Source organism: Peromyscus californicus, unplaced genomic scaffold (assembly GCF_007827085.1).
Source record: "Peromyscus californicus insignis strain IS unplaced genomic scaffold, ASM782708v3 Scaffold_1__1_contigs__length_55948999, whole genome shotgun sequence".
NCBI classification, from domain to species: domain Eukaryota; kingdom Metazoa; phylum Chordata; class Mammalia; order Rodentia; family Cricetidae; genus Peromyscus; species Peromyscus californicus.
The window spans coordinates 2,083,557-2,110,786 of NW_026294492.1; the positions used below are offsets into that span (position 1 = coordinate 2,083,557).

General features: G+C 48.3%; 1 protein-coding gene across 1 annotated transcript in view; it reads right to left on the minus strand.

Moving 5' to 3' along the window:
- Positions 1-2,543: 2,543 nt before the first annotated feature.
- The window catches only part of Eipr1 (EARP complex and GARP complex interacting protein 1), a 109,437-nt gene continuing 84,750 nt past the window's right edge, over positions 2,544-27,230 (minus strand). Inside the window, exons 5-9 of the mRNA XM_052745762.1 lie at positions 22,998-23,097; positions 10,077-10,213; positions 6,925-7,092; positions 5,164-5,328; positions 2,544-3,095 (exon numbers count right to left, since the gene is read on the minus strand). Of these exons, the coding sequence (XP_052601722.1) occupies positions 2,921-3,095; positions 5,164-5,328; positions 6,925-7,092; positions 10,077-10,213; positions 22,998-23,097 (745 nt within the window). The 3' untranslated portion in view covers positions 2,544-2,920. The remainder of the gene's footprint in view (positions 3,096-5,163; positions 5,329-6,924; positions 7,093-10,076; positions 10,214-22,997; positions 23,098-27,230) is intronic.

Here is a 27,230-nt window from a genome sequence, read left to right on the forward strand (position 1 = left end):
GAAGGACTTAGTCCTCAGGGAAGTGGTCACAGGATCCAGAGGGAGGCTCCAGGGAAAGTTCTGGAAAATATTCCATAAAGGTCCAAAGAAGTCCTGATGAGGCAGAGAGCAGAGGAAGGGAATGAAACAGCCAACAAGCAGGACCTGATAAAATGCATAAAAAGAGCCATAGCAAGGGAAGGTCAGCAGCAAGGGATGCTGGGACACCTGGATGTCTATGTGCAAAGAAGTGAAACCATCCCAAATGGATCCAGGAACTAACGTAGAACCAGAAGAAAACACAGTTGGTCAGGCAGGGTCAAACCATAAAGGGGAAGGCTAGACAAGTTGGATTTCATCTTTTTTTTTTTTTCTTTTCTGTAAGAGATACTGCTCAGCAAGCCACAAGGTGAGGAAAACAGAGGCTATTTGAAATTACACAGCTGATAAGGGACTTATACCCAAAATAAAGAACTGTCAAAATCAATAGTAATTAAACACACAATTAATTCACAACCAACCGAATTTACAGGCTTTGGCAAGGAGGGCATGAGATGGTTAATGAGTGCGTGAGGTGTGTGGCAGGGGCAAGGTTTGCGACGTCTAAGGCTGCAGTGTGGGCTGAGGGACAGGGACAGGGGAGCCCATCAGCCTGGAAAGCACAGTGTACAAAGTTATACACATCTACCATGGACCCTGACACCCACTTTTTGTTTGTGTCTTTGAGACAGGATCTCACCATGTATCCCAGGCTGGCCTTGAACTCACAGCAACCCTCTTGCTGAAGGCTGAGTGCTGGGGCTACAGGCATGTATGTCACATCCGGACCTGGAATCTATTTCCAAGTGTCTACTTGGAGCAGGACCAGTAAACCTGGAAGTATCAGAAGAAACAACCAGATCCTAGGGCCAGAGGGTTACCAGGTAGCCCTTCACCTCAGGGGTTGACCACCATGTGCTACCAAACATGGCATGGATCTGGCCATACATCCTCGGCTGACCAATCCCTGCCCAGAAATAAGTGTCCATTCCCAGGGACCTGTGCATGCATTCAGGAGAGCTCTACTGTTGACTACCTATCACCACAAGCCACAGACACCCTTTGGTGGGGAACTTGCAGTTGTTATGGGTCCCCAGAGCAGAGGGTGGCCAGCAGGAAGAAGCAAGACGTCTGGGCTCAGCTACCCAGGCATGATGCTCTGTGACAGTCTCCAAAGACAAAATTCATACAGGCAAAAGAATCCAGATAGTTAGGCCAAGAGCTGGGAACCAGAGACACAGAAGGGAAGAGTTTGGTTTGACAGACCGTCTGCATTGTAAAAATCCACAGACTGTGCAGTGAAAGTGACATCACCCAGCAGGGCAGTGAGCATGTCCATGCACACCTTCTGTCCCTGCCTGTGCCCAAGCATGCAGAGCCAGGATGTGATGTCCAGAGAAAGCAAGTGTCAACTTCCCAGGTGTACAGAGATGCCAGGTCAAGGGTTCAGACTGAGGCTGTGGTCTGATGAACAGGCCCTAGCACTGACTGGGCCACCCCCTCTCCTCCATCCCCTCTCCTCCATCCCCTCTCCTGATAAGCAGGACGAGTGGGGCATCACGGTAGAGAAGCAGTGTCCTGTAGGAAGTTTGTCCTGTAGGAACAAACAGACACCCTGTCTACTGCCAAGGTGGCTTTCTCGGGTGTGATCATGTGTCAGATACACAAAACAAGGCTCTAGGACCCACAGACAAAGCTATAGACCGGAGGGTAGGCCAGCAGTGCCCAGGGCTCCCTATGAAACTGATGGTGGAATGTGCTGCTAGTAGACCATGGCGACTCTAAATCCTAACTTCTGACATGACAGAGACCAGCAAAAAGCTAGCTGGCCATAGTTTCATTCTATAAGCAGACATAAGGATGCCCCACAGGTTGAGTGAGGACTTCATTATATGTGCTGCTGGATAGTTTTATGTCAAACTGACACAAGCTAAAATCATCCAAGAGGAGGGAACCTCAATTAAGAAAATGCCTCCACAAGATCCATCTGTAGGAGATCTTCTCAATTAGTGATCAATGGAGAAGGGCTCAGCCCATTGAAGGTGGTGCCATCCCTGGGCTGGTGGTCCTGAGTTCTATAAGAAAGCAGGCTGAGCACGCCATGAGGAGCAAACCAGTGAGCAGGACACCTTCATGGCTTCTGCATCAGGTCCTGCCTCCAGGTTCCCACCCTGTTTGAGCTCCTGTTATGACTTTCTTTAATGATGAATAAACCCTTTCCTCCCCAACTTGCTTTTTGGTCATGGTGTTTCATGACAGCAATAATGACCCTAACTAAGATACTATAGCAAACCACCAACAACCCAGACTCTCAAGACTGGGCACCCGTCCTTCACACCTGGGGTCAATAGTCCACAGGAGCTCTGCCTAAAGGATGGCACCATGGGGAGGAGACACCTGTCCATAGGTGAGGGATGGCCCTGTGGGTAAAGGCACACATGTCAACAGGTGAGGGATGGCCCTGTGGGGAGGGCACACCTGTCCACAGGTGAGGGTGTGATAGAGAAAACAAACCAAGAGCCATGTGATTTCCTCAGTGAGGCAGAGAGCCTGAAAGGAGGCTGTGTGCATCCCCCTGCACTTTATTTCAGTCTGTAATCTCATGAGAATAGCAAGGTGGAAACACACTCGTGAAAAGTTCAACTCCCAACACCCTTAGAACAGAAAACAGACACCATCAATTCACACAGCGGCGCAGGAATACCCAGCATGGCTCCCTCCCATGCTGTGCACTGTGCTGACGGCCTCAGATGAGCTTCTGGCAGACGCTCCACAAGTCCCTTAGAGCTTCTGTAGAAGCGACATGGGCTCACCCATGGAGGCATCGGTCTGCAAAAGGAATTACCCCACACTGCAGATTTGTGAGAACCTGCCACGTACCAACCAGCAGTGCCACAGGCCACTAGAGCAGTATGTGGTACTTCAGTGCCCTGGGGACTCTGTTGATAACTAGCCTCCCGTCGTAACTCAGGGAAGCAAACAGCCACGGGTCAGCTGAGGCCCAATCCACAGCATACACGCTGTCCTCGTGTTCCTCATAGGTGGCGATAACGTTGTCCTGCAGGGGTTCCTTACTCCTACAGCACAAGAGATAGAGAACCAAGTGAGGCACAGAGGATGTGAGAGTTCACAGAGGAAAACATGGCAGGAACAACAGGCAGCCGATTTGGGGCCAGCATGCTGAAGGCCAGGAGCCCTCATGACAGCTATGGGGACAGGGTACAGCCTATGGATCATAAACATCTTGAGTGTCTAGCAATGCCTTGTGTCCCCATCCTTGGCACCATGAGTTCCTGGGTGATCATCTGTCCACAGACAGGGACACTGTGCCTAGTAGAGCAGAACAGCAAAGCTGCCAGCATGTGAGCCAGAAGGACACTGGGAACAGCCAGGCTGGCTCTGTGCTGCACAGAGTAGCCGGATTCTGGCTACAAAAGGCTCTGTCCAGGATCTCTGTCCAGGTGTGAAGCCTTCCTGGGTCTGGTACTGGTGAGGCAACACCCTCTCCCCACATCCTTAGATGTGAGCCCCAGCGGTCCTCACAGAGAATCTCAGGGCAGTGAGCATGTGGCATGCATTCCCAAGGAGCAGGCCTGCTGGCCTGCATCAGGAGGTCTGAAACCCCATGTGCGTGGGCCACTTCTCAGAAGGCACAGCTTTCTCCCCATTTCACAGAATGACTGCAGGCGTTGAATGCAGTCTGGGGGCCCTGAATACCTGCACAAAATGCTTCCTTTTCCCAGGAGACAGCTGAAGCTCTTAAAGTCCTCCACCCACCCTTGAATTCCACCTGGAGTCTACGGTATCAGGAGGCCCCCACTTTCCCAGCAAGTGGACCTGCCAGTGGTCAGAGAATACTTTGTGACAAATACCAAGAAGAGTCTCCACAGGGAATCCAATCTTCCTGAATTCAGTGGCAACAACGTGGCAGGAAGTCATCAGAACAGTCTGCCAGCCACAATCCCTCCCCTGCTTCCTTAATGTTCCCCACACGGGTGGGGGGCAGCACACACATCCATCACTCAGCACTAAGGGAACACGTCAGTTTCTCCCCTGTCACAGGGGAGGTGAGAGACAGCCTCCTTGGCAGAAGCCAAGTCTACACGGCGCCCGGGAGGAGCAGCCGGAGGCTCTGCACCTGTGCTCAGCAATGCACCAACAGGAAGTGACGGTGGACAGACAACCTGCAGAAGAGCCTCACCGTGTCTCCTCACCAAGAGAACAAAGGAGTATGTGTGGACGCGGACCAGTGCGGGGCCTGCAGTGGGCTCTGGACAGTCTAGCTGTCCGACCTGTTGGGCTTCACTCCAGAGCCTCTTTTCTCGGCAATCTGGGCACAAATTTCTGGGGCATACCTTAAGGGAAGCCACTGACACACAGGAACACAGCAAAACCACTTCAGAGGACAAGAGCATCTCCCTCCAGTGTGAGCTCCACAAAGCAAGCTGTGTGCCCTGCTGCCTTCTCTCACGGCATGAGGGCACCCATGCTGACTCACACTGGGAGCCCAGCCAGGCAGGAACTCTGCGATCACCAGCTGCAGCAGCAGCCTCAGACCCCTATGTGTGCAAGAGACAGGAGCCCTGACAAGAGGAGGGTGCAACCACAGCCATCTCCCAGTCCAGGTGCAATCAGCATGGGAAACTCTGAGGAAACACTGAACTGCAATGGTGTGGCTGGGATGTGCACACCTGGACGTTCTGTGCAGTTCTCGGGGCTGAGGAGGGCTGACTGACTCACTGACCGGGGCTGAGACCCGCATTAACCAGCTGAGGGCTACAAGAGAATGATCAGCACTAGGAACTATCCACTGAGAATCCTGAGGACACTGTGATAGTTCCACAGGGAGTGACAGGACCCAGGGAGAGTCATTCACATTGTTATCAGTGTTCAAATCTGGAGACAACAGTAATCTTTCAGATAAGACACATGGCATTCAGAAAGAGTGGAGAATACAGAGGTAGGGGCACTCCATGCAGGAAGACCCCTTATAACTGCACTGCTCCTTATCTCACAGCTAATGACCTTCAGGTCTGTGGTCTGTGGCTGCAGAGGGAAGGGGACATCATTCTTATCACATGCAGAAATTGCCTGGCCCCAGATGTCATCTGTGACCATAGAGCACTCTTGCCTAGAGTCCCTTACTTCTCAGCATGGTGCTCCTCTGGGTCACTGACGTCATCATCGTCCACCAGGTGGCCGAAGGGCTCTGAGGAGATAGACACCATGTTGGACAGGATGACTCTGCTGTCGCTGCTGCCAGTGAGGACTAGCTGGTCGTGAGAGTGGTTGTAGCGGACGCTCCACACCCTGCAACGGTCATGGGCAGATGAACAATGGTGAGTGAGCACACTGACCTCACTGGACCGAGCTGCAGTAGGTGTGGCAATAGCATCAACACCACATCTGCTGATGCCAGGGACTTCCAGGAAGGAAGGACCCAACAAACAAGGCCAGAAGACTAAATGTCAGCCTGCACCTGTCACTCAGCATTCCACCTCCCTTGAAGCAACACTTGGATCAGCACAACCTGGAGCATCTAATGAAGCCCCACACGCCTTTGCAGCTATGCGCTGCCTAGGACCTGAGACGAGGGCCTGTGCATCTCCCAAGTGTCAGGTCTGACACTGGGGCCATTTCCTCCTCACAGTGGCCGGGACCGTGCTGAGTTTGGTCCCCGATCCTGCTAAGATCACAGGAGACTCTAGTGCCTGGCTGGAGAGTGCAGCAGGCCTCACACACAAAGCTGTGCTCAACATGGTGGGTACAGCCAAGCTTTCTGCTCAGGCTGCAGCAAATTACAGCCGTTCATCCAGTGCATCAGAACTGCACAGGAGGACCCTGGGGCTTCACAGACACGGCAGCACTGCTGGTGAGGAATTCAGAGTCAGAGACACAACTTAGGAAGGAAAAGCCCCGGAGGGGCCTCCTTACCTAGGGAGGAGTCCTCGGGAAAGTGGCTATCTTACACACACATTATACACACATATATACCCATTTCCTACACATACATGCACATACACATTACACATGTACCCTCATATACTCACACATTTCCTACACACACACATGCACACTCACATTTCCGACACATACATGAACACCCACATTCACATATTTCCTACACATACACGCACACACAGACACATATCCCAAACACACACTATTTCACACTCACATTTCCTATACACACATGCACATATTACACATACATACACATCCACACATTTCCTACACATACTCACATACACACTCACATATGCTCACACACACACATTTCCTATACACACATACACATTGCCCTCACACATTTCCTGCACACATACACACACAAACACATGTGCACATGCACATATAGGCTTTGCTGGAATAAAAACATGTTTTCATGCCATATATACTAGTCTGCATTTCACTCCTTTTTCTCTTGGCATATGGTACACATCCAGACAATATTTGGAGAGGATGAATGGTCGTGGGCGCCCTTCCATATCCACGCATACAGATACGCCCCATTCCTTCTGGCAGCTGCATAATCTCCCCTGCATGGATGTCACCAAATCTACCTCACCAATCCCCTGCTGATGGACATTTGGGTCCCGTCCAGGTTCTGTGCGTGGCAAACAATGCTGTGTGAACATCTGTGCACATTTACTTTTCCACACTTGAACCAGCGCGGTTTAAAGAGGAACCAAATCTGGTGTTTTTCTTCTTCTCCTACACTTATAAATCACAAACATTCACATTTGGAATTAGTGTTTCTTTAGGAAGAATAAAACTGGGCTGATTGAATGATTCACAGCAGCACAAACTAAGCTGGTTTGTGCTTTTCCAAATGGTAAAGTAATTAGCAAAATAAATTACATAATCCCCTCTTCCCTAAAGCAGCATGCAAATGAGTTTCCGTACCAGTGGGAGTGCTCCTCCAGGGTCTTCACAGGCTCGGTGACATTCCGTGTGTCCCAGAACTTCACCTTGCAGTCATCTCCACAGCTGGCAAGGTAATACTGCTTGTTGGGGTTGAAGTCGAGGTCACGCACCAGCTGCCCATGAGCGTTCTCGATGCAGTATATCTGGCTGGAGGGAGAACGGCACATGTAAAGAGTGACGAGCTGTGGTAACCACCTCACCTTCCCAGGATGCTGACTAAGTCCCCAACTGAAGGAAGAGCTGGCTCACGTCCCTGTTGGCAGCCAAGCAGAGGGAATCCCAGCCTGGGTGCCCGGGCCATCCACGTTCCACCCCTGCAGAAGTGGTTCATGGTAGAAACAGTGCTGACATCCCAGGAGTGTATGTGCAGTTCCCCGGACCAACTGCACAAGTGGCTGCAGGTACCAAGAGTGTGACGTGGTGACCAGTGAGAAGGCACAGTGGGTAAAGGGGCCTGCCACCAAGCTGGATCACCCCAGTTTGCTCCCAGGGACCCACACTGTGAAATGAGAGAACCAATTCCTGCAAGTTGTCCCCTGATGTTCACAGGCACACCATGGCACAGCCCACCACCCACTCTAAACAAGGGAATGTAGTAGGGTTTGGGTTTGTTTTTTTAAGTTTTTTAAATGTAACTGGTATCTTGGGAGCGGGAGTGGCCAGAGGGACGATGACAGCCACGCAGAAGCTGGACTAGATGTGTGAGGGCCCTGGCAGCTTTGAAGCACAGAATGAGAAAGAAAAGAGGAGAAGACTGGACAGTGATGATGGTGTGCTGCTACTTTTTGGAGATATATATATAGAAAGAGAAAGAAAAATGGAAAATGTTGAAAAACCTATGAGAAAAATGTAGATGGGGTTTTCTATGCTGGGCTTATTCTGTGTCTGTCTGCATCCCCACTAGTTCTCAAGGCAACAGATGTGGGAAGGGGGAGTTTGAAATTACCCATATGGTAGTTTAGAGTGCACATGCTCAATGCACACACACAAACACCTGAACACATATGCACATTGTTCACACACATATGAACTGTACATGCACATGCATGCATGTATGCGTGTACATATATTCATATTCATTCTCTCTCTCTTCTCCCCTTTCTTTTCCTCCCCCCATTCTGCAACTCCTGTTTCTCTGGCTGCCCCTCACAGAGTCATTATGATGCCATGTACCCAAAACAGGGTCAGGTCACCCAGTGAGGGTGGAGCATAGTCCCAGTTAGTGCTGGACCCAGTATAACCCTGCAGTGTCCCTTCCTACCCACACTTTACTGACCCCCTCTTCCTCAGAGAGGACTCAGCCTCCAGTGCTAGCATTGGCCTCCTCGTTTGCTATGGCTTCACTGGGGGTTGGAGAACAACCTGGAAGACATAAGTACCTTTCATATAACAGAACCTATCATATAGTCTTCTGCCCTGCAACAAATATCAACAGAACTCCTTCCCTTCCCCTCAGGTTGAACCCCACAGTCTGATGGCATTTTAATTAATTAACTTATGCATGTGTGAGATGTGTACACATGTGTATTCATGTACATGGGTGCAGGGGCACACATGTGGAGGTCAGGCCACACTCAGGTGTCTATCCTGTCTTTCCACTGTAAGTTCTGAAACAAGGCATTTTTGCTGCTGTGTACACCGGCATCTGCCCTTGAGTTTCTGGAAACTCCCTAGCCTCTGCCTCCCATCACCCCTATCAGCAGGGTGTGCTGGGATTACAGACACTTGTGTTGCTGCATCTGGCTTTTATGTGGGTCCTGGGGATGTGAACTTGGGTTGTCAAGCTCATGGGGCAAGTGCTTTTACCCATGGAAGTGTCTCCCCAACCTGGCATTTTACAGCTTCAGCTGGCTCATATACACTACACTTTTTCAATATCCTGGTATCCCTACCCCCAAAGTAAGATGCCCCAAAACTTCAGAACTCTCGTGCGAAACAAGCAGAGCTGTGAAATCAAAAGTGTGGCGCACTCTGAAGGTCATGGGCAGTCAGAGGTGTACTGTGCCTGACTGAGGTTTGCTTCAGATTCTGGCAGCACAACTTTAACAGACGCCAGAAGAAACAGCACAGGCAGCCTGGCTAGACAAAAAGGAGTCACCGTCAATGGGAGGAGTAAAGGTTTGCTGTTCCAGTGACATGTCCTTTGGAAGTCGGTGCCTTGTCACAGAGACAACCTGGGCACAACAAGGTCACTGTGGGGAGCTGCCAGCCAATGCCGTATGCATCCTGTGTTTTGGTGTGTGAGCCAATCTTTGAGCTTCTCGCCTTCACATCCTTCAAAAAGCAGCAAGGAGAGAAGCCCAGAGGACAAAGAGAAGTGGGCTGCGTGGGATATCCATCCCGGTTTGAGTCTACGGCCTCCAGCTTGATCAGGAAGCCAAATCACTCCTCTGTGCAGATATGCACAGAGGAGGAGTGCCTACCGGTTATTTATCAGCCCTGGACTTTCACGGGGGCCTCGGAACTAAAATTAAAGGTGTTCCCCCACCATGGAAGAAACTCACGTTATTACATGACATCCGTCTCTTCAGCTCAGTGATAAATGATGGTGTGCTAAGGGGATAAACTGCATCTTAAAGAAGCCTGTGCAGGCTCCTTGTTGCCATGGCAACAGACATCCCACCATCACTCCTCTGCCTATCAAAATCACAACTGGAACAGAAAAATCGCTCTTGTTTGTTCCATTAGAACTGCTGGTTGTTGCGTATAATTACTTAAATGACAAAATATGATTGCCCAATAGGTATGGCTCTTGAAAGCACAGAAATGGCCAGACGACTCCACAAGGGAGGCTTAGGCTGGGGACTGAAAGTGCCAGCCTGCAGCGCTAATCACAGAGATGGAGCATCTGTGTCACCATGGGGCTTATGAGGCACCACAAAGCCCTGGCCTTGGTTTGCTTCTACACTGCCTCTGACACAGGAAAAGCGAAGGGACATCACAAAGCCAGCACCATGACAGCTCCCTGCAATGGACCTGCCAGCTTAATTTGGGGTAGATAATTCCCACAGAAATGAGATGAAGACAGCAAACCACGTGTCCCCAGCACCTCTGGCTTTCAATCAACTCCTTCAGAAGAGGAAGGGATGGGAGAAAAAAGCAGCGATCCAAAGTGTGGGCACATCACTGACCTCATGCTCCGGGTGTCCCATCCTCGCAGGGTGGTGTCACTTGCTGTAGCCACCTGGGTACAGTTGTGGTGTGGGCTCCACCGCCCCGCGGTGAACCTCAGCTGTCCCCTTCCTTCCAGAGCTGCTGAGCTGGCCAGCTGGGCATGATGGGTATTGTTCAAAGGAGAGAAGAAAAATCTGAACTGTTTACAAGATTCTCAGAATTTTATGGAAATAATTAGGACAATTAGGAGGTTCAGTCTTTGTTTTCCTCCCTTAAAAGGCAAGAGCATTTGAACCTTATTGGAAAAATAAAATAAAATAAAACCGAGCACAGCAAAAAATAGAAGGCACATTAATAGCCCTATTATGGAGGGCTTGCTTCAAGTATGTGATTAGAGACAATCAGCTCAAACTTGAAGAGAACAATATGGAATAACTCAAAACATCTGGCTTTTCCGGAGACAGAGAAAGACCAAGTCCCCATGGCCAGTTCCTTCCGGAATGACACATGTTCTTTAATCAAATGCTGTTCCCAATACACAGCCTCTTTCCCCTTTATCATGAGGATCACAGCATACTCACAGGGTTCACTCAATTTCCACAGGGTGGTGAGGTCCACAAAGCTGTCTCTTGGGGTGCTGAGAGAAAGCAGGCCTTGGCTGCAAGCCTGGGAGAGAAGCCCACTGCATGTTCCCCCTGCCTGGGATCTTCTGGCAAAGGCCTGCAGGTCTTCCCATTTTCCGTTTGAAGCTCTATTCATCTGGTTAACTTGGGCACCATCTCTCACACTTCTCCAACATGCCCAAACCCACTACTGATGAATTCATTTAAACCTTCAAACTATGCTCTTCAGAGCTCCTTGAGAAGCTGTGTGGCCAGTCACCCAGGGAGCCTGGCCAGGCCTCAGCAGCTGGGAAAAGCCAGGGAGAGAAGGCCTTCTGGGGTTGCTAATGAGGCACAATGCCCTGTGGTAAGACCTGGTGTTAATGTGCCCTCCAACCATCAGAGGAACGTGGGTCTGAACCACAGCACTAGGAAGCAAAGCCACGAGGGCACAGAATGGCAGAGTCATCAGGGCTTCTGGGAGGGACTGAGAACCCACCCTTACCTGAGGCTCAGGCCTTCCTCTCACCAGTGGAGGCCATCATAACAGAGGTATTCTGAGGCTGGAGTTGAAAGATCTCTACATTGCTTTGAAAGAGTTGACTGGACAGTGGAGACCCTGCAATAGTCCTGGCTGGACACAAGAAGACAGGTGCACAGAGGTGAAGGCCCATCTGGTGGGCATTATGACAACTGTAGCTCTTACCTCTCAAAATCAGATACTCAGGAAGCTATCACCCAGCAAAGCCTGGGTGAAAAGAGGTCACAGGTAGGTGTGACACAGGAAGTCCTTGAAGGGAAGAAGATGGTGGACCAGCCTGTCCCACAGAGTCCATGGAAATGGCCAGGGTGCCCAACAACAACTCAAAAGAGGCTATGAAGATGCACCTCCTATTCCTCTTCCCTGGGCATTTAGGGGAAAGCACTCTCCTTGCCCTTCGGGGAAACTGTGAGCCAAGGACTACACAAGCAGCCCTTCTCCAGAGCAAATCTCTCTGCCCTGCTGCTGTCAGGTGTAGTCAGTGGTCACCACCCAAAAGACTTCAGTACCCCTAGAAAATCACACACACTCCGCAAGCCTCATGCTCCTACCTGACTCAGCAGCATGCTGTTTGGATGAGCCCAACTCTGAAGACCCACAGGCCTGAGGTTTCAACCCCTCAAAGAGCTGAAGGCCATTTCTGCTCTATGCAGAAGGCATTCACCCTGTTCCATGGGGACATCGAGGCAGGTATGCAGGTACCAGAAAAAGGCCCAAACAAGAAGATAGAATGAGGGCAGAGAGAAGAGAATCCCTAGGTCCTTGAGGACTCCAGGGAGAGATTAGGAGGAGGAGCTATCATGTGGGACAGGCCTGGGAAATGTGTTAGGTGCTAAGGTGGAATGGGAGCAGCTGTGCCAGCAGCAGCAGTGGAAAGAACATACAGATGGATGTGGAATGTGTTTGATATAGCTCAACAACCCCTTGCAACCGGTGAGGATGTGGCAGTGAGGGTAGGTAGACATGGTGAGCCACTAAGTTCTCATAAGACAGGACTACAGCAGTAGTCTGCTCACACAGCAGCATGTAGCAGAACAGGAGGGATGGGTATGGTGAGATGCCAGGAAGGGATGAAGAGCTGGAGGCAAGGTCACTCTGCAAGCCAAGGCCTACACTCCAACACAGTCAAGTCACCCAGCAACTCAGGAAGAAAGTAGGAAAGAGGAAGAGGAATTGGACCCCAGTCTGGGCTATCTCAGGATCATCAGTCAGGGTGGTGGCTGGAGATCAGGGCAGATGAGTTCTAGGGATGCCAAGACTCCACCCACCTCTATTAGGAATGATGCCCAGAACATCTAGGAGGCCATCACTGGCCAGGTGCAAGCCAACTTTCAGAACTCACCATACAACTCCCCAGAAGGGTATCGCATAGCCTAGCTGCCAACCAGAGACAGCCAAAAGGGACCAGGTGGGTGAATAGGGAGGTGGGAGGGGGGACAGTTAAAAGAGGGGTGCTCCACTCATGAGACTTGTGTTTTCTGCCCTCTCTAGTTCACTGTATCAGGTTCCCAATCTCTTGCTTTTCCTTACGCTTGCAGAATGGGGAGCTCAGTTCTGCTACCAAGGTCTAGTTCCTTTCCGTTAGCACAGGGGCATGAGGAGGGCTGGGCATGTGGCTCAATGGCAGAGCACTGCTTGCCTAGCAGGCACAAGGCCCAGTTCTATCCCCAGCATTGCAATAACAGCAACAAAAAAGCACACGAAAGGAAGGTTAGACCCTGACCAAGCTACCAGGAGACACTGCAGAGCAAGTGAATCGCACAATGAGGAAGAAGCTGCTACGGTGCTGCACAGGAGGGAGAGAACAGTGGCAAGACGGCATGGGGTAAGAGCTGGCAGCCATGATGGAACACAGTTACAAAAGGGGGAGCAAAGGCAATGCTGTGTCAAGCCCTAAAGAATTCTAACCAGACAACGATATTAACACCCACTTGGTATTACCACAATAGGACGCAGAATGGCTAGTCTCGGGCAATAATGCTGACAACTTAGGCTCAATGTCTAAATCTCCAAACACACAGTAGAGTGAAAAACTCTTCCCACAGTACCTTGACACAGAGCCACTCAGTCTCCTGAAAACCTAGTGTTCTGGTTAATGACGACTCACTGGTGACAGAGACTACACTAAAGCACTTGAGCTCCATAAGCAGGGACTCTGGGTTCTCGTCAATTTCCCTTTAAGCACAATCATTTGCTGTCAAAGACTTCAGGAAAATGACAGTATAAGGTCATATTGGGTTTTTTAAGATTTATTTTTATTGTATGGGTAAGAGTGTTTGCCTACATGGATGCCTGTGCACCACATGTGTGCCTGGTGCCCCAGAGTCCAGAAGAGGGCTTTGAATTCCTTGGGACTGGAATCACAGATGGTTGTCAACCCTCCTTTGGGTGTTGGGACTCAAACCTGGGTCCTCTGGAAACTAGTGCTCTAAACCACTGAGCCATCTCTCCAGCCCCAGGTCATATCTTTAAAAGAATACAGATTCAAGGAGTGGACAGAGCAAGCTCACTGACAAAGCCGATGTGAGAATGCCTGGTACTATGCCAGGAGGAACGACCCCAACCTCAGACAGCACAACCTCATAGAGCCTCCACAGCAGAAAACCCAACTACAGAGCCAGGCAAGGCTATTGGTTCATTTCCTGATTATATAAATGAAAGTCACAAGATACAGATGCGGAAACCATGGCTGTCTTGAGAATTCAAACCACACGGCAATGAATAAACCTAGCAAATGAGTGGTGGGGCCAGGTAAGCAATGACGGTGTAAGTTTCCAAGATTTCCCCAACTGCAGGAAGGAGTGCAATTTCCTGAGGGCAGCCATAATGTAAGCTGGGAAACAGGAGTGAGGCATGCGAGGCAGAGGAGAGAGCAAGAACAAACAGAAGGAAAGGGGAAGGGGTGGGGAAGGGGTGAAGACCAGGGCAGGCAGAGGGGCAGGAGATGTGAGCAGGGGTGGGGAAGGGGTGAAGACCAGGGCAGGCAGAAAGGGAAGCAGCCAGGATGTCCTCAAGGTGAGCAGGAGACGGAGCTATGGGAAGATGAGCTCCTCACTGGGAGCTGGAGATGGAAAATGCCTATGGCTGGCCACAGCCAAAACAGTCAGAAGTCTGACTCTGGGCTTTGTGGCCTGGGCAACTCACTCCCTAACCAGTCCCACCTCAGGGACCACACTGTGAGAAACACCCTGCAGAGGCTCAGTCAGCAGGAGCTGCATCCTCCAAAAGCCATGTTGCTGAGCTTGGAAGCAGACTTCCCAGGAAAGCCTTCTGTCAGTCAGAAACCTACAGGTCCAGGGACAGTTCAGGTGAAGGACCCATTGGGCCATACTCAGGTCTCAAGTGGGATGTAAAACACAATGTATCGGTGTGGGCTGTGCCAGACAGGCAATGTTGTGGTCAGGTATAAGACAGCAGCAAAAGTCCTAAGCTGAGGTATCAGTAAGTTCAGAGGTCAAGAGGAGACAAAATGAATCTCAAGCTTAAGACTCCACAGAGCCTCCCTTACTTTACTCCTCAAGTCGAGTGGGGAACTCACATATGACCACACAGCCAGCTGAGGCAGAACCAGGACCTGACCCCGAGCAGGCTAGTGTATGGACTCCCGATGCAAGGAGTTGAGAAAATAAATCTTAGAAACGGCCCACTCGGGACAGCAGCATGGGTATGCTGCAAGGACGGCCACCACACCTCTGTTTACCTGAGACATGGAGACAGCTCAGCAGGAACTCCACAGGGTATGACAAACACAGTCATGTTTTCCAGCATTAAAGAGAAATGTGGTGGTATTTTACTTGTACTGAAATGTGATTTTAATTGTATGTTAAAAAATAAAGTTGCCTGGGGGTCAGAGCTATTAGAGCCATAGCAAGCGCGTGGCGGCGGTGGCGCACGCCTTTAAGGACCTGGAGGGCGGTACATACAGGCAGTGACGAGGCAGTCACATGTTTGGGTTTACAACCAATGAGAAGGCAGAACAGCTAGACTATATAAAGACATACACACAGGAAGTAGGTCCCTTTCGGAGAGCTCTCTTGGCTGAAGAGGATCCCTGAATCAGGAAGGGTGAGGCTCTTAGCTCTGACCTCTTGGCTTTCTTCTCTGAATCGGCTCTGTGTTTCTTATTTAATAAGACCGTTGGTTACATCTACATTTGTTCCAGATTAAGACACATCAGGTTTGACCAGCCAAGACCACCTGAAAGGTCTCCGATGACACCATGGCCCAGATGATCCAACATCCAGAACTGTTTCAAGGCAACTGGCTCAGACGATACACCCTCATGGACTACTCCATAACCCTAAAATATTCTTTGTGTCCCCATAAGATACAGCGCCCCCCTCCAGCAGGAAGTAGTAAGAGAAGCTACGCCCAAATTCCCAAATATACCAAGCTGACTTTGGAGATGTGTAAAGGTTAAAACCTTCCTTTTTAAGAAAAGAAAAGGGGAAGTGCTGTGGGATGGTCTGTACGAGGCTGAGGCAGAACCAGGACCTGACCCCGAGCAGGCTAGTGTATGGACTCCCGATGCAAGGAGTTGAGAAAATCAAATGTGTTGCTGATTGGTCAATGAATAAATCACTGATTGGTCAGTGGCCAGGCAGGAAGTATAGGCGGGACGAACAGAGAGGAGAATTGAGAGAACAGGAAGCTGGGTGAGAGAGACACTGCCAGCCGCCACCATGACAAGCCGCATGTGAAGATGCCGGTAAGCCACGAGCCATGTGGCAAGGTATAGATTAATAGAAATGGATTAATTTAAGCTGTAAGAACAGTTAGCAAGAAGCCTGCCACGGCCATACAGTTTGTAACCAATATAAGTCTCTGTGTTTACTTGGTTGGGTCTGAGTGGCTGTGGGACTGGCAGGTGGCAGAGATTTGTCCTGACTGTGGGCCAGGCAGGAAAACTTCAAGCTACAGAGAAATATTCAGGGTTTCCTGGTCCAAAAAGGATGATTAAAGGTAACTAACAAATGTTTTCGGATGAAATATCACTAAAACAAAAGGAAACGCCTTCCAGTAACCTGAGTCCTCCTTGAACCTCCCATGGGTACATTTCAGAAAAGCCTTGGTGTTGGAGTTGCAAAGACAAAGAGCTGCACTTTTACCACCATGGCCACTGAGCCAGGAAGCAACCAGGAACAAGTGTAATGCTCACAGCAGCTCTTCGGAAAGAGCCAAGCATCCCTACCCTGCCTCCTTGAACAAGAGACAGGGCTGTGGTGCTTACACCATAAGGCAGCACAAAGTGACCCGTGCATGCTGTGTGAAGGGCAAGGCTGGAGCAGTTTATGTGACAGCTCTGCCACCTTACTCTGAGCCCCTTCCCAGCCTTGGGACTGAGACTGCCTGAAGCCAGTGACTAGTTTAGATATGACATGGGATAGTGTCTGACACCTGGACAGAGGAATCAGCTTTCTCTTTGCTGGTACTGCAGGAATCTGGATGTGACGGCGGGAACTGCTGCAGCTGTCTTGCCATCGTCATGACAACACAGTGAAATGAAGACATGGCGGTGTAGACGGGTATGGAGCGGAGGACCTTACGCTGCAGAAAACTGCTATGTCTTCTTTATCCTTGTGTCCGACTGTCCAACTCCCTTTTCTCTCAAGCCCATCTTGAACTTGCAGTGAAATGCAGTCTACCATCTTGCAACACCATTTATAAGTGCTGACTACAGCACACACACGCACACAGAGAGACAGAGACAGAGACAGAGAGAGACAGACAGAGAGAGAGACAGAGAGAGAGACAGACAGAGAGAGAGAGAGACAGAGAGAGAGAGAGAGAGAGAGAGAGAGAGAGAGAGAGAGAGAGAGAGAAACAATCTCAGGCTAGGAACTCTGCCCCAGGGGTGATCTGGCTTTGCTAGCTTCTGAGGGTTACCCTGGCCAGGTCGCTAAGTCTCAGGAGGTATGGCAACCTCTAATGTAATTTAGGTGCACAGTGGAGATAGTCCTGGTAGGACTGGGTACAAGGATCAAATAAAACAAAACAGCAATTGTCTGACACATGGTATTTTTCTTGAGTTTTGTCATGACTCAATACACAACACATGGAACATTTCAAGAGCTCTGAGTGGCCCTGGGATAAGTTCAGAACAAAGGCAATGCAGTCTGTAGATACTAGAAATGGAATTAATGGGGAAGCCTGAGTTTAAAGACGATGGACTAATCTGTAGGAAGAAATCTCAAAGCTGTGGCATGGCCAGTGTTGGCTGCTTCTAACCAGGTTTACAGTGAGAATCAGAAGCTAAAACACAGCAGAAAGGCCTGAAAACATGTACTTTGGCTAGGAAACGAGCATACTGGAAACTGTGAACTAGCTGACATAGCCACTAAAGAGACTTAAGCTACTAGAAAGGCCTCACTTTTCAATGGGACAAAGGAAGCCACCTTGAGAGCATCTCAGGAACTGGACAGACCCCACCTGCCAACAGGGATGAAAAAACAAACTACTGAAAAACTTTCCTTGAGACAAAGCATCCCAGGGTCCCCTTCTTACAGAGGCTGCCCACCCAGGCATCCAGAGGCTGCTACCAGTCCAAGAAGACCCGGCTGCCACTCAAGCTGGCAGCAGACCTTGGCATCATCCACATGATGCTAATTTTACAGGCATGAAGAATATAAGAGCTGCAGTGTCCACCCAGATTTGAAAGGAAAGCTGGGGAGGCTAGGCAGTGTGTGGAAGGGATAGGATCCCTGTGTGCAGCCCTGGAAAGGAAGAGTTGCTGAGGGCAAGGCCCTGAGAGAGTTGTGTGGACTACCAAAGCAGCAGTCGAGATCCCAGTATGTTGGGGTGAGGAGAAAAACATCTACAAGGGAAAACAGCAGGCACTGAACAGAGCCAACCCAATAGAGAAACCCCGTGGCCTGGCACAGGGCTGCCCAAGTCCTCTGGCCCTCGCATCACACTGCTGTGTGCTGGTTGCCAGACACGAGAAACTACAGGTTTTAATATTTGCCCTACTGAGTTCCAGTTTTGCTTTGGTCCGATCTTTCACTGCTGTCTTCCCTTTGGAATGGAGATGTTTACTTGGTGCCATTGTAAACTGGAGTGAATAACTTGTTTTTGGAGTTTTATAGGGCACACAGCAAAGAGTGGCCTTGGTTGAATCAACATGGGCTTCTGAACAATGTTTGAAATGTTAAGACTGGGCACTCTTCAAGATAGGCTAAAGCCATTTTGCATTATAAGATGGCCATGACCTTGGGGTGGGTATTAAGGTTTAATATGAGATGGCCTCTCAGTTTCACGTTTGGAATGTTCCCATTAGTGGTGCTATTTTTGGGGAGGGTCTGGAAATATTAGGAGGTAGGGCCTAGCTGGAGGAAGCAGGTCATTGTTATGTGCCTCTTTTTTTTTTTTTTTTTTAATTTATTTGCATTGGTGTTTTGCCTGCATGTATGTCTGTGTGAGCACCGGATCTCCAGGAACTGAAGTTACAGACAGTTGTGAGCTACCATGAGTGCTAGGAATTGAACCTGAGTCCTCTGGAAGAGCAGCCAGTGCTCTTAACCTCTGAGCCCAGTCCCTGGGATGTGCCTGTTAAGGTTGCACCTTGTTTGAATTCTATGGTTTTTCGCTGTGCTTCCTAGCCACCATGATATGAATGCTATGCTCTGCCACCACTGGAGTGGGCTGAAACTGAGCAAAATAAATGTCTTCTTTCCACATCACCAGTAACAGGGGCTGTGGCACAGCAGTGAGAAAGCTAATGCAAACAAGAGCCTGGAGACAAGGTAGAGATGGGGTCCTGCCACACTTGTATGGGAACCACAGCTTGAATGTGACACTGCACATCAGTGGGCACAGAGGCCAGTGTGTCACTTATATACTACCACGGCGGAGACATCTCCCTGGGATGACGTACTCTGAATTATATTAAATTAGCTGGTTTGAGGGTCTGGAGAGGCCTCCTTGGAAAGGGAGTCTTCCTGCATAGAAAATGCACACAGGGTAGTAACAGCATCAGGTAGTAGAATTCCCTATCACGGCCATATACTCAGTTTATACCAAAAATGGCTCTGTAGACCTTTGCTAAGCATACTCTTCCCCTCGTTATATAGAACATCTTGGTCCTAGAAGGCCACATGTGCAAACTCACAAATTTTTACCAGGATGGTCCAGAATGCAAAAATTGTTTCTGTGATACCAATTAGATACCAGTGACCTCTGAAGAGACCGTCCTAGTTATGGTCAATTCTTTGGCCAAGAATAGGACATTTTGTGAGGAACACCGGAGGCTTAAAGAAAAGTAAGGCCAACAGCAACAAAGTTAGACTATGTCCACAGCGGGCTTTTTTGTTTTTGAGATGGGAACTCTCTGGGTAACCCAAGATGACACTGAACTTGAGTTCTTCCTGTCTGGGTCTCTCAAGAGCTGGGCTTACAAGCTGAGTACAGACACACCTTCTGTATGTCTTCTTTTATGCTGGAATGTCGATCATCACTCGCTGACTCTGGGAACATCATTAATCATGAAGTAAATACAACCTGCTTTTTGGCACCTTGGTTTCTTTCGTCTCTAGCTCTTGCCTCTGTCCTAAGATGTTTAGTGGTCATTATCAAATCCAGTCTGGACATCAAGTACTATAGCATCCCATACTTGTACAATCTATCCATTTATGCACCATGTACCCATGCATCTGCCAGTACACCTCTCCATGCAGGCACCTCTCCATGCATGCACCTCTCATGCTAGCCTCCCAGCCAGTGGCCTACCATCCAACACCCACTCACCCACCCATCTGTCATCAGGCACGTGCCATATGCTAGCCATGTCACAGTGGGAGTTTTTGTCCTAACAACTCTGCTATTACATGTCATGATCTCTCACTCAGGGATGTGGATGGAGATGCTTGGACAGGCAGGCAGAAACAGGCCTTCATCCCAAAGCCTGCAGTGCCGCCCTGGTGACAGGCATTCCCTTGCCTGTACCCCTTCACCTTAGCCTTGCCCCTGCCAAGGCAGCATCTGGGTACTGCAGCCATAGGTTCTGCAGTGGGTGACCTGTCAGAGAACCCTGGATGTAGAATGGTGGGCACTCAGAACATGAAGACACTGGGCTTGCACCACAACTCCAGAGTTAGCAGCTCCTTTCTGTAAACACACTTAGTCCTAAAGGTTTCTGCTACTCTGGAGATCAAATTCAGGGCGTGCTAGGAAGTGCTCTACCACTGCATTAGAGCTCTGCCCTCTTAACTTTTTATTTTGAACAGTGTCTCACTGACCTTGAACACACTCTACATATAGTCAAGAAAGTCTTAAAATTGCAATTCTCCTGCCTCAGCATCCTGATTAGCTGGAATTATAGGCCTGTGCTGCTTAAAGTCTTTTTTTTTTTTTTTTTTCTTTTTTTGGTTTTTCGAGACAGGTTTTCTCTGTGTAGCTTTGGAGCCTGTCCTGGAACTCACTCTGTAGTCCAGGCTGGCCTTGAACTCACAGAGATCCACCTGCCTCTGCCTCCCGAGTGCTGGGATTAAAGGCGTGCGCCACCACCACCCGGCTTAAAAACTTTTTTTTTTTTGAATGAAAACCTTTTGTGTGGGAAAGTACGGGGTAGTGGGATAGTAGGGTAGTAGGAAGGGAAATAACAAAAACAAGAACAAATTTTGTTTCAAAAATGCTATAATGAAAGCTATAATTTATATGCTAATTAAAAATGAGTTGGGTGGGTAGGGAGGTGGAGGAGGATCTGGGACGAATTGGGGAGTGGGCGAATATGATCAAAACATGTATAAAGTTTTCATTGAGTAAATAAAAACACTTAAAAAGAAAGCAAGGAGAGAAACAAAACAGCAACAGAAAACGGCATGGGCTTTATGCCGGCCCATACGATAAAGATGGAAACATAGGTGACATAGTAGGAGAAGTATTTCCAAACGACACAGTTCTGGGAAAGGAGACCTAAAAGTCAAAGGAAACAAGCCTGTGAACACGGATTTAGAACTTTAGGGACACTGTGTGTAAGAGCCATCACGCGGAGGAACCCAGGGTGGACACTAGCAAAAAGGTCACCAGGGTCTTTGCTGTGCCACCTTGACAGAGACAACGACGTCCACAGAAGGAAAGCAGCAGGATGTGGAGATGAGCGAGCAGATGGAAACAGGGAGGCCACCCATACCTTCATCGCTGTCCACACACCCCATAGACCCTCCCACTCCAGGCCTCCCCGGGGTTCAGCTAATGATTATAAATGGCAAAGGATCTCCAATTTAATTGCAGAAGGTAATGATGCAGTGAGCATAAGATTAGATTCACCACAGAAGGCAATATCCTCAAACAATAGAAAAAGAGAAGCCAGTGTGAGGAGGCTGCAATCGATGGGAAGGTTTCTGTATTAAATACCACGGCACTGGGTCACAAAGGGATATTGACAGAACTGCTGACAGCAGATAAAAAAAGGGGGAGAGAAAACTAAATTGGTCTCTGCAGAAAATAAGTTACAGATTAATCACCCCGCCATGAAATGCTTTAGCAATGACTTGGGGTGTGAAGACGTGTTCACCATCTGACCACAGCACAGGACAGCCAAGGGCAAGTAGGGCCTCCTGAACTACTGTGTGCCCCCAGGCCTCTGCTGGACACAGTCCCAGTTCAGGGACACCAAGAGTGCTTGGGAGGCTATGCTAGCTCTTCCCCAGGGTCATGGCAAAGCCTGTCTGATGTGCAGGGGAGGAGTATCTCCTTTCTTTCGGAAAACTTGGACAGCTAAGATACAGCTGAAGGAAGAACTGGAGGGCGGGCCAGCTACAGCCCAGTCCTCCCCATATCTCCTAAGGTGGAGGTCATGAGTGTGTTCCCAACTCTGAAAATGTCCACAGGCTAGCCCAGGCACTACATCCCTGCCTGACCTTTTACCTTAAAAACTCCTGTGCATTATCATACAGAATGTGGTGATTTTTAAAAATTATCTTTTAAAAACGATGACTTTTTTCCCTTAAATAATATCAATGCTCTAGGAAAATACGTCGACTCAAACTTCACTTGATAGTATGACCAGAGTGTTTAAGCTTTAAAAAGTCAGCTAATATTTTAAGAAGTCTAGCATCCATACCTCATATGAATAACGACGCATCATCACTCATGTTTTCTCTTTAACCTAGGGGCATTATTAATATTGTAAGGCACCGAGAGGGAAAGGAGCTCAGTAAGCATTATGGGAACAAATAAACATAAGACATTGCCACCTGAGGAACCCATGCTCTGATGCTGTAAAGGTGACGACATGGCCCTGCGGACATGACACTATAAGGTTTCATTGTAGGGTTCCTGAGTTTTCTTCTTCCTACAGCTGATACTTTGACAACAAGCACAATGAATGTATAAAGTATAAACTCCTGTAAACATGCATTTAAAAAAAAGATTTAAAAGACTCAAACAAAAATACATACGGTTTTACTCTACAAAAGGCAAAATACTTAAAATGAGTATCCAGAAACAAACTGACTCCTAAGAAAGGCTAGAATTCATTTTAAAATTCACATGAATACATGGGAAGCTGGCCAGCAATGTGGAGTCCAGCCTGTGTAAGCGTCCCTCTGCAAGTGTGGCTTTAAAGAAGTCTTGTAAGAAGAGCACACGTGGACCTGAAGCCACCTTACAGTGCTTTCAATTTGTATCCACAAGGCCTAACACTCAGTTCTCTGCTTTACACCTCAGTCCCTGCATCCTCCCTATCTGATAATTAATTTCAAAATTCCAAATGTGTAGACCAGGTGTGTATTCTGAATTCAACCCAAAAAGTCCAATTCCAAAGATCACCCAGTGAGACCTTTGTCCTTCTTACTCACCACTGCCTGACTTGAGCTGGCCTGGAGGTCCCACAGCAGGATGTGGCTGTCCGCCAGAGAAATGACCTTCTTCCCATCCCCCATCGGCTCCCACACAACACTAAAGAAAGACAAATGCCAAATATTAATATGAGCAATGGGGACCCCCGAGCACGTAGCCACAGTTTTTATACATGCCCTTCACACTTCAGCAAGCTCTTTCCTGGCCCAAAGCCTCTAGTGTTTATTAACACTGGCATCTAATAACCTATGTCAGAGACTAACATTGTCTCTGTGTCCCCAAAGTCATATGTCAAAGCTGTGACCCCAGCATGATGGACACATTGGGTGGGAGAAGATCGTGGGAGTAGGCTCTCTGGATGGGGCCTGAGTCCCTGAGGAGACAGCAGTGTTTGCAGCCCTGCCTCTCTCTGCCATGTGAGGACAGTAAGAAGGCAGCCATATAAGCCAGGAAAACAAATCTCACCAAGAACTAAACCAGCCAGTAGCCGGGTGTTGGTCTCCCAAGTCATGAATCCCAAATGAACCCCACGCTAACTCAGGTACTCAAACTACACAGCTCACTAGTAGCTAAGGAACAAACAGCTGGCCACAAGGAGTGGGCAGCTGGAGAAGCACTGGGAGAAAAGATTTCACATGTGATGCCTTGTCTTTGGTAGGGCAGAGCTGAGAGCTGCACCCATACCCCAGGCTCTGGGTGGTCCACCTGTGACAGGAGCTGCTTCCTTGTCTGAGCCAATCACAGCCATTTCCCGCTGTGCAGCTCAACTACTCCAACCATGGATTTGAAGGGTCAATAAGAGGCAAATGTCTTAGAGAGCTGGGGTGGATGTGATAAAGGTACACAGTGAACGAGGGCTCCCTTTTCCCAACATCCTCTTCAGCATTTGTTGTAAGCTGTTTCTCTGATATTTGCCATTCTGACTGGAGTGAAATGGAATCTCAAAGTTGTTTTGATTTGCAGTTCCCTAATTGCTAAGGACAATGAGCTTTTTTTTTTTTTTTTTTGAGATGTTTCTTAGACATTTTTACTTCTTTTGAGAACCCTGTGTTCAGATCTGTGGTATACTTTTTGACTGTAGATAAAAAAAGAAAGAAAGAAACCTCCAAATGGATCAAAGACCTGAATGTAAAACCTGAAACACTGGAAATGCTAGGAGAAAACACAGGTGTGAGAAAGGACTTTCTGAATAGGATTCCATTTGCCCAGGAATTGAGGCCAATAATTGACAAGTAAGACTAAAAAGCTTCTACACAACAATCAATGGAGAAGATGTTGAAGAGTAAGCCCACAGAAAGGGAGGGACTCTTTGCTAGCTATATACCTGACAGAGGATTAATAGTGATAATATATAAAGAACTCAAAAGACAAAGAGGCCAAAAAAAAAAGAGAAATGAACCATTGGGGTTGGGGGGGAGGCTGGGACCTAAACAGAGAGTTCTCAAAACAAGGGATAAAATGCTAAAATGCTAATATATATATATATATATATATATATATATATATATATATATAGAGAGAGAGAGAGAGAGAGAGAGAGAGAGAGAGAGAGAGAGAGAAAGAAAGTAACTTAGTTCATCATTCCTAGCAACTAGAGAACTGCAAATTAAAGCAACTTAGAGATTCCATACTACCCAGTCAGAATGGAAAGATCAACACAACAACTAACAACAAATGCTGGAGAGGATGTGGAGAAAAGGCAACCCTTATCCACTGTGTGATTACAAACATGTCCAGCCACTCTTGAAACCAGTGAGCAGAGCCCTCAAAAGGCTAAAAATAAATCTACCATGTGACCCAGCTATACCACTCCTCAGCATATGGCCAGAGGACTTAGCAACCTACTCTACAAATAATTCCTCAGCCATGTTCACTGCCACTCTGTTCACAAGAGCTACAAAGTGGAAACAACCTAAATGTCTTTCAACTGACAAATGGATAGTGAAGATGTGGTACTATACAGATGGAATACTATTCAGCTGTGAAGAAAAATGGAACCATAAACTTTGCAAGTAAATGGATGGAACAAGAGAAGATAGCCCGGGTAACAAAGGGAACTCTAGTTCTGTGTTCTTGTCCAGGAATGGATTTGGCAAGGCCTATCTGACACTTGCAGAAGCCAGTGCCTTGCAGAAGTCAAGGTTGTGGTTTCTGGGGACCCAACTCTTCCCCCTGGGCTGTGGTTATCAAGCCTATGGCAATTGTGTTGGAGATATCCAATGTTCTCTTTGCCAACATTGTCTGTTCTCAGTTGATTTTGGCCATTTTGTGGCCTCTCTTTGTTTTTGTATTTTTGTTTGTTTGTTTGTTTGTGGGTTGTGTGGTGGGGGGAAGGCTGGGGAGGTGTTTTGTTGTTGTTAGTTCAGTTTGGTTTGATTTTTTCAAGACAAGGTTTCTCTGTGTCAACAGCCCTGGCTGTCCTGGAATGCACTCTGTAGACCAGGCTGGCCTCAAACTCACAGAGATCCGCCTGCCTCTGCCTCCCGAGTGTGGGGATTAAAGGTGTGCACCACCACCATCCAGCTTGCTGCTGTATTTCTTAATAAACTTACATCAACTTATACAAGACCTCCTGGTCCCAGCTATTGCTTTTGTCTTCTTTATTTTTCATCCCTGTCCTCCCTCTCAATACTTCACCACTCAGAACCATTATTCCTGCCAGTTCAGACCACTGAGGACTAGCTTTCATGGTAGCAGAAGGTTCCATCCAAGTTTCCAAGGGAGGGAAGCAACCAATAGTCTACCCAGATATGACACCTATGAACTAAAGCAACAACCAGCATGGCACAATAACCCAAGGGTACAGTGGTGGCCTGCATACTTTGCAAATAGCCCAACAGCCCTCTAGTTGGACTCAACAAGAGGGAAATCATGCCGAGTACAGGGAACCCAGCCAACCACCCAGGGCTAGTGAAGTCATGATCTCAGAGGAGAACCTCTAACAACTATTTCACTAGACTATAAACTACATTCTAAATATTTATCCTTACAGCCACAGGTTAAGTATAGGTCTTACCCTTCTCATCAAAAAGTCTCCTTGCAACAGATGAAGACCATTACAGAAAAACCACAATTGATGAAAATACAGAGAATAAGTGCCCCTGAGGTGCCCAGTGCTAACTGACAGATCAACAACACAATTGCTGATCCTAAGGCTCAGGGATCACCATGAAAGAGGAGTGGGAAGATTCTAAGAGCCAGAGGAACAGGAAGTTTGCTGCCATTTCATCTCCCAGATATATCTGCGAAGCTATACCCATGAAGTCTCCTCAGTGTGGGTGAGCCATGGTGTTTACAGGCTGGCTTCTCCTCCATCTAAGTGGTTCCCTATCCATGGACATAAGCAGGGAGCTTCTTCCAGTCGCCATGCCTTTTCTGCCACAACAGACCGTGACCTCTCAAGACCATGAGCCTGGATAATCCTCTCCTCCCTCTTGCTGCTTTCTGACAGATGTTGGGTCGCAGCCATGAGAAAAGTCACCTGTACACAAGGACCAGCTGAAGCGCATCTCACGCCATCCTAACCCAATGCTCACAGGACCTTATGGGCAAGACATCGCCCCTGCTAACACAAGCCTGCAACAGCACCTGTCCCCAACAAGCTTGAGTCACACACTGCTCCACCCTGCCTCCTCGATTGCAGAGCTGTCTGTCCCTGAGAAAAAGCTCACGTTTCTCAGCATTTTGAAAAGGGGAATGGATAAAATTATTTTCAAGTGGCTGTGGAAATAGCTTTTATATCCAAAAAGGAGAAATATATTCTAATTTGAAAAGAAGCCACATATGCTTAAGGCTCACAGGAGGCAGCATTCGCTTGCTTTAGAAAATAACCTGGTTTTGAGTTTTTACAGCTGAGCATTTACAAAAGTTACATGTCCCAGACACAAAGTCTCTGTCACTTGTGTTCTGAAGGTCACGATGAATATAAAACCTAAAGACATTGGCTATGTAGCCTAGAAGGGGCAGGTAGGCAAGACAAAGTACTCGTCAAATGCAAAGAAGCTCATCCCTGCCCTAGGACCCCAGTAGTCAGACAGGTGCATGATGGCATCACAGGCTGGCCCTCCATCTCACTAAATGCTCACTAGATAAGCACACAGACAATGCTAAGTGGTTTCTAGAAAGTCATGAGACTGCCTGTAGACAGGAAGCTCCCTAAAATAGAGCTCTGTGCATCGAGTGTCCTGCAGGTGCCAGATATCAAAACAAACTGGAAAGGGTCAAGGAGGAGA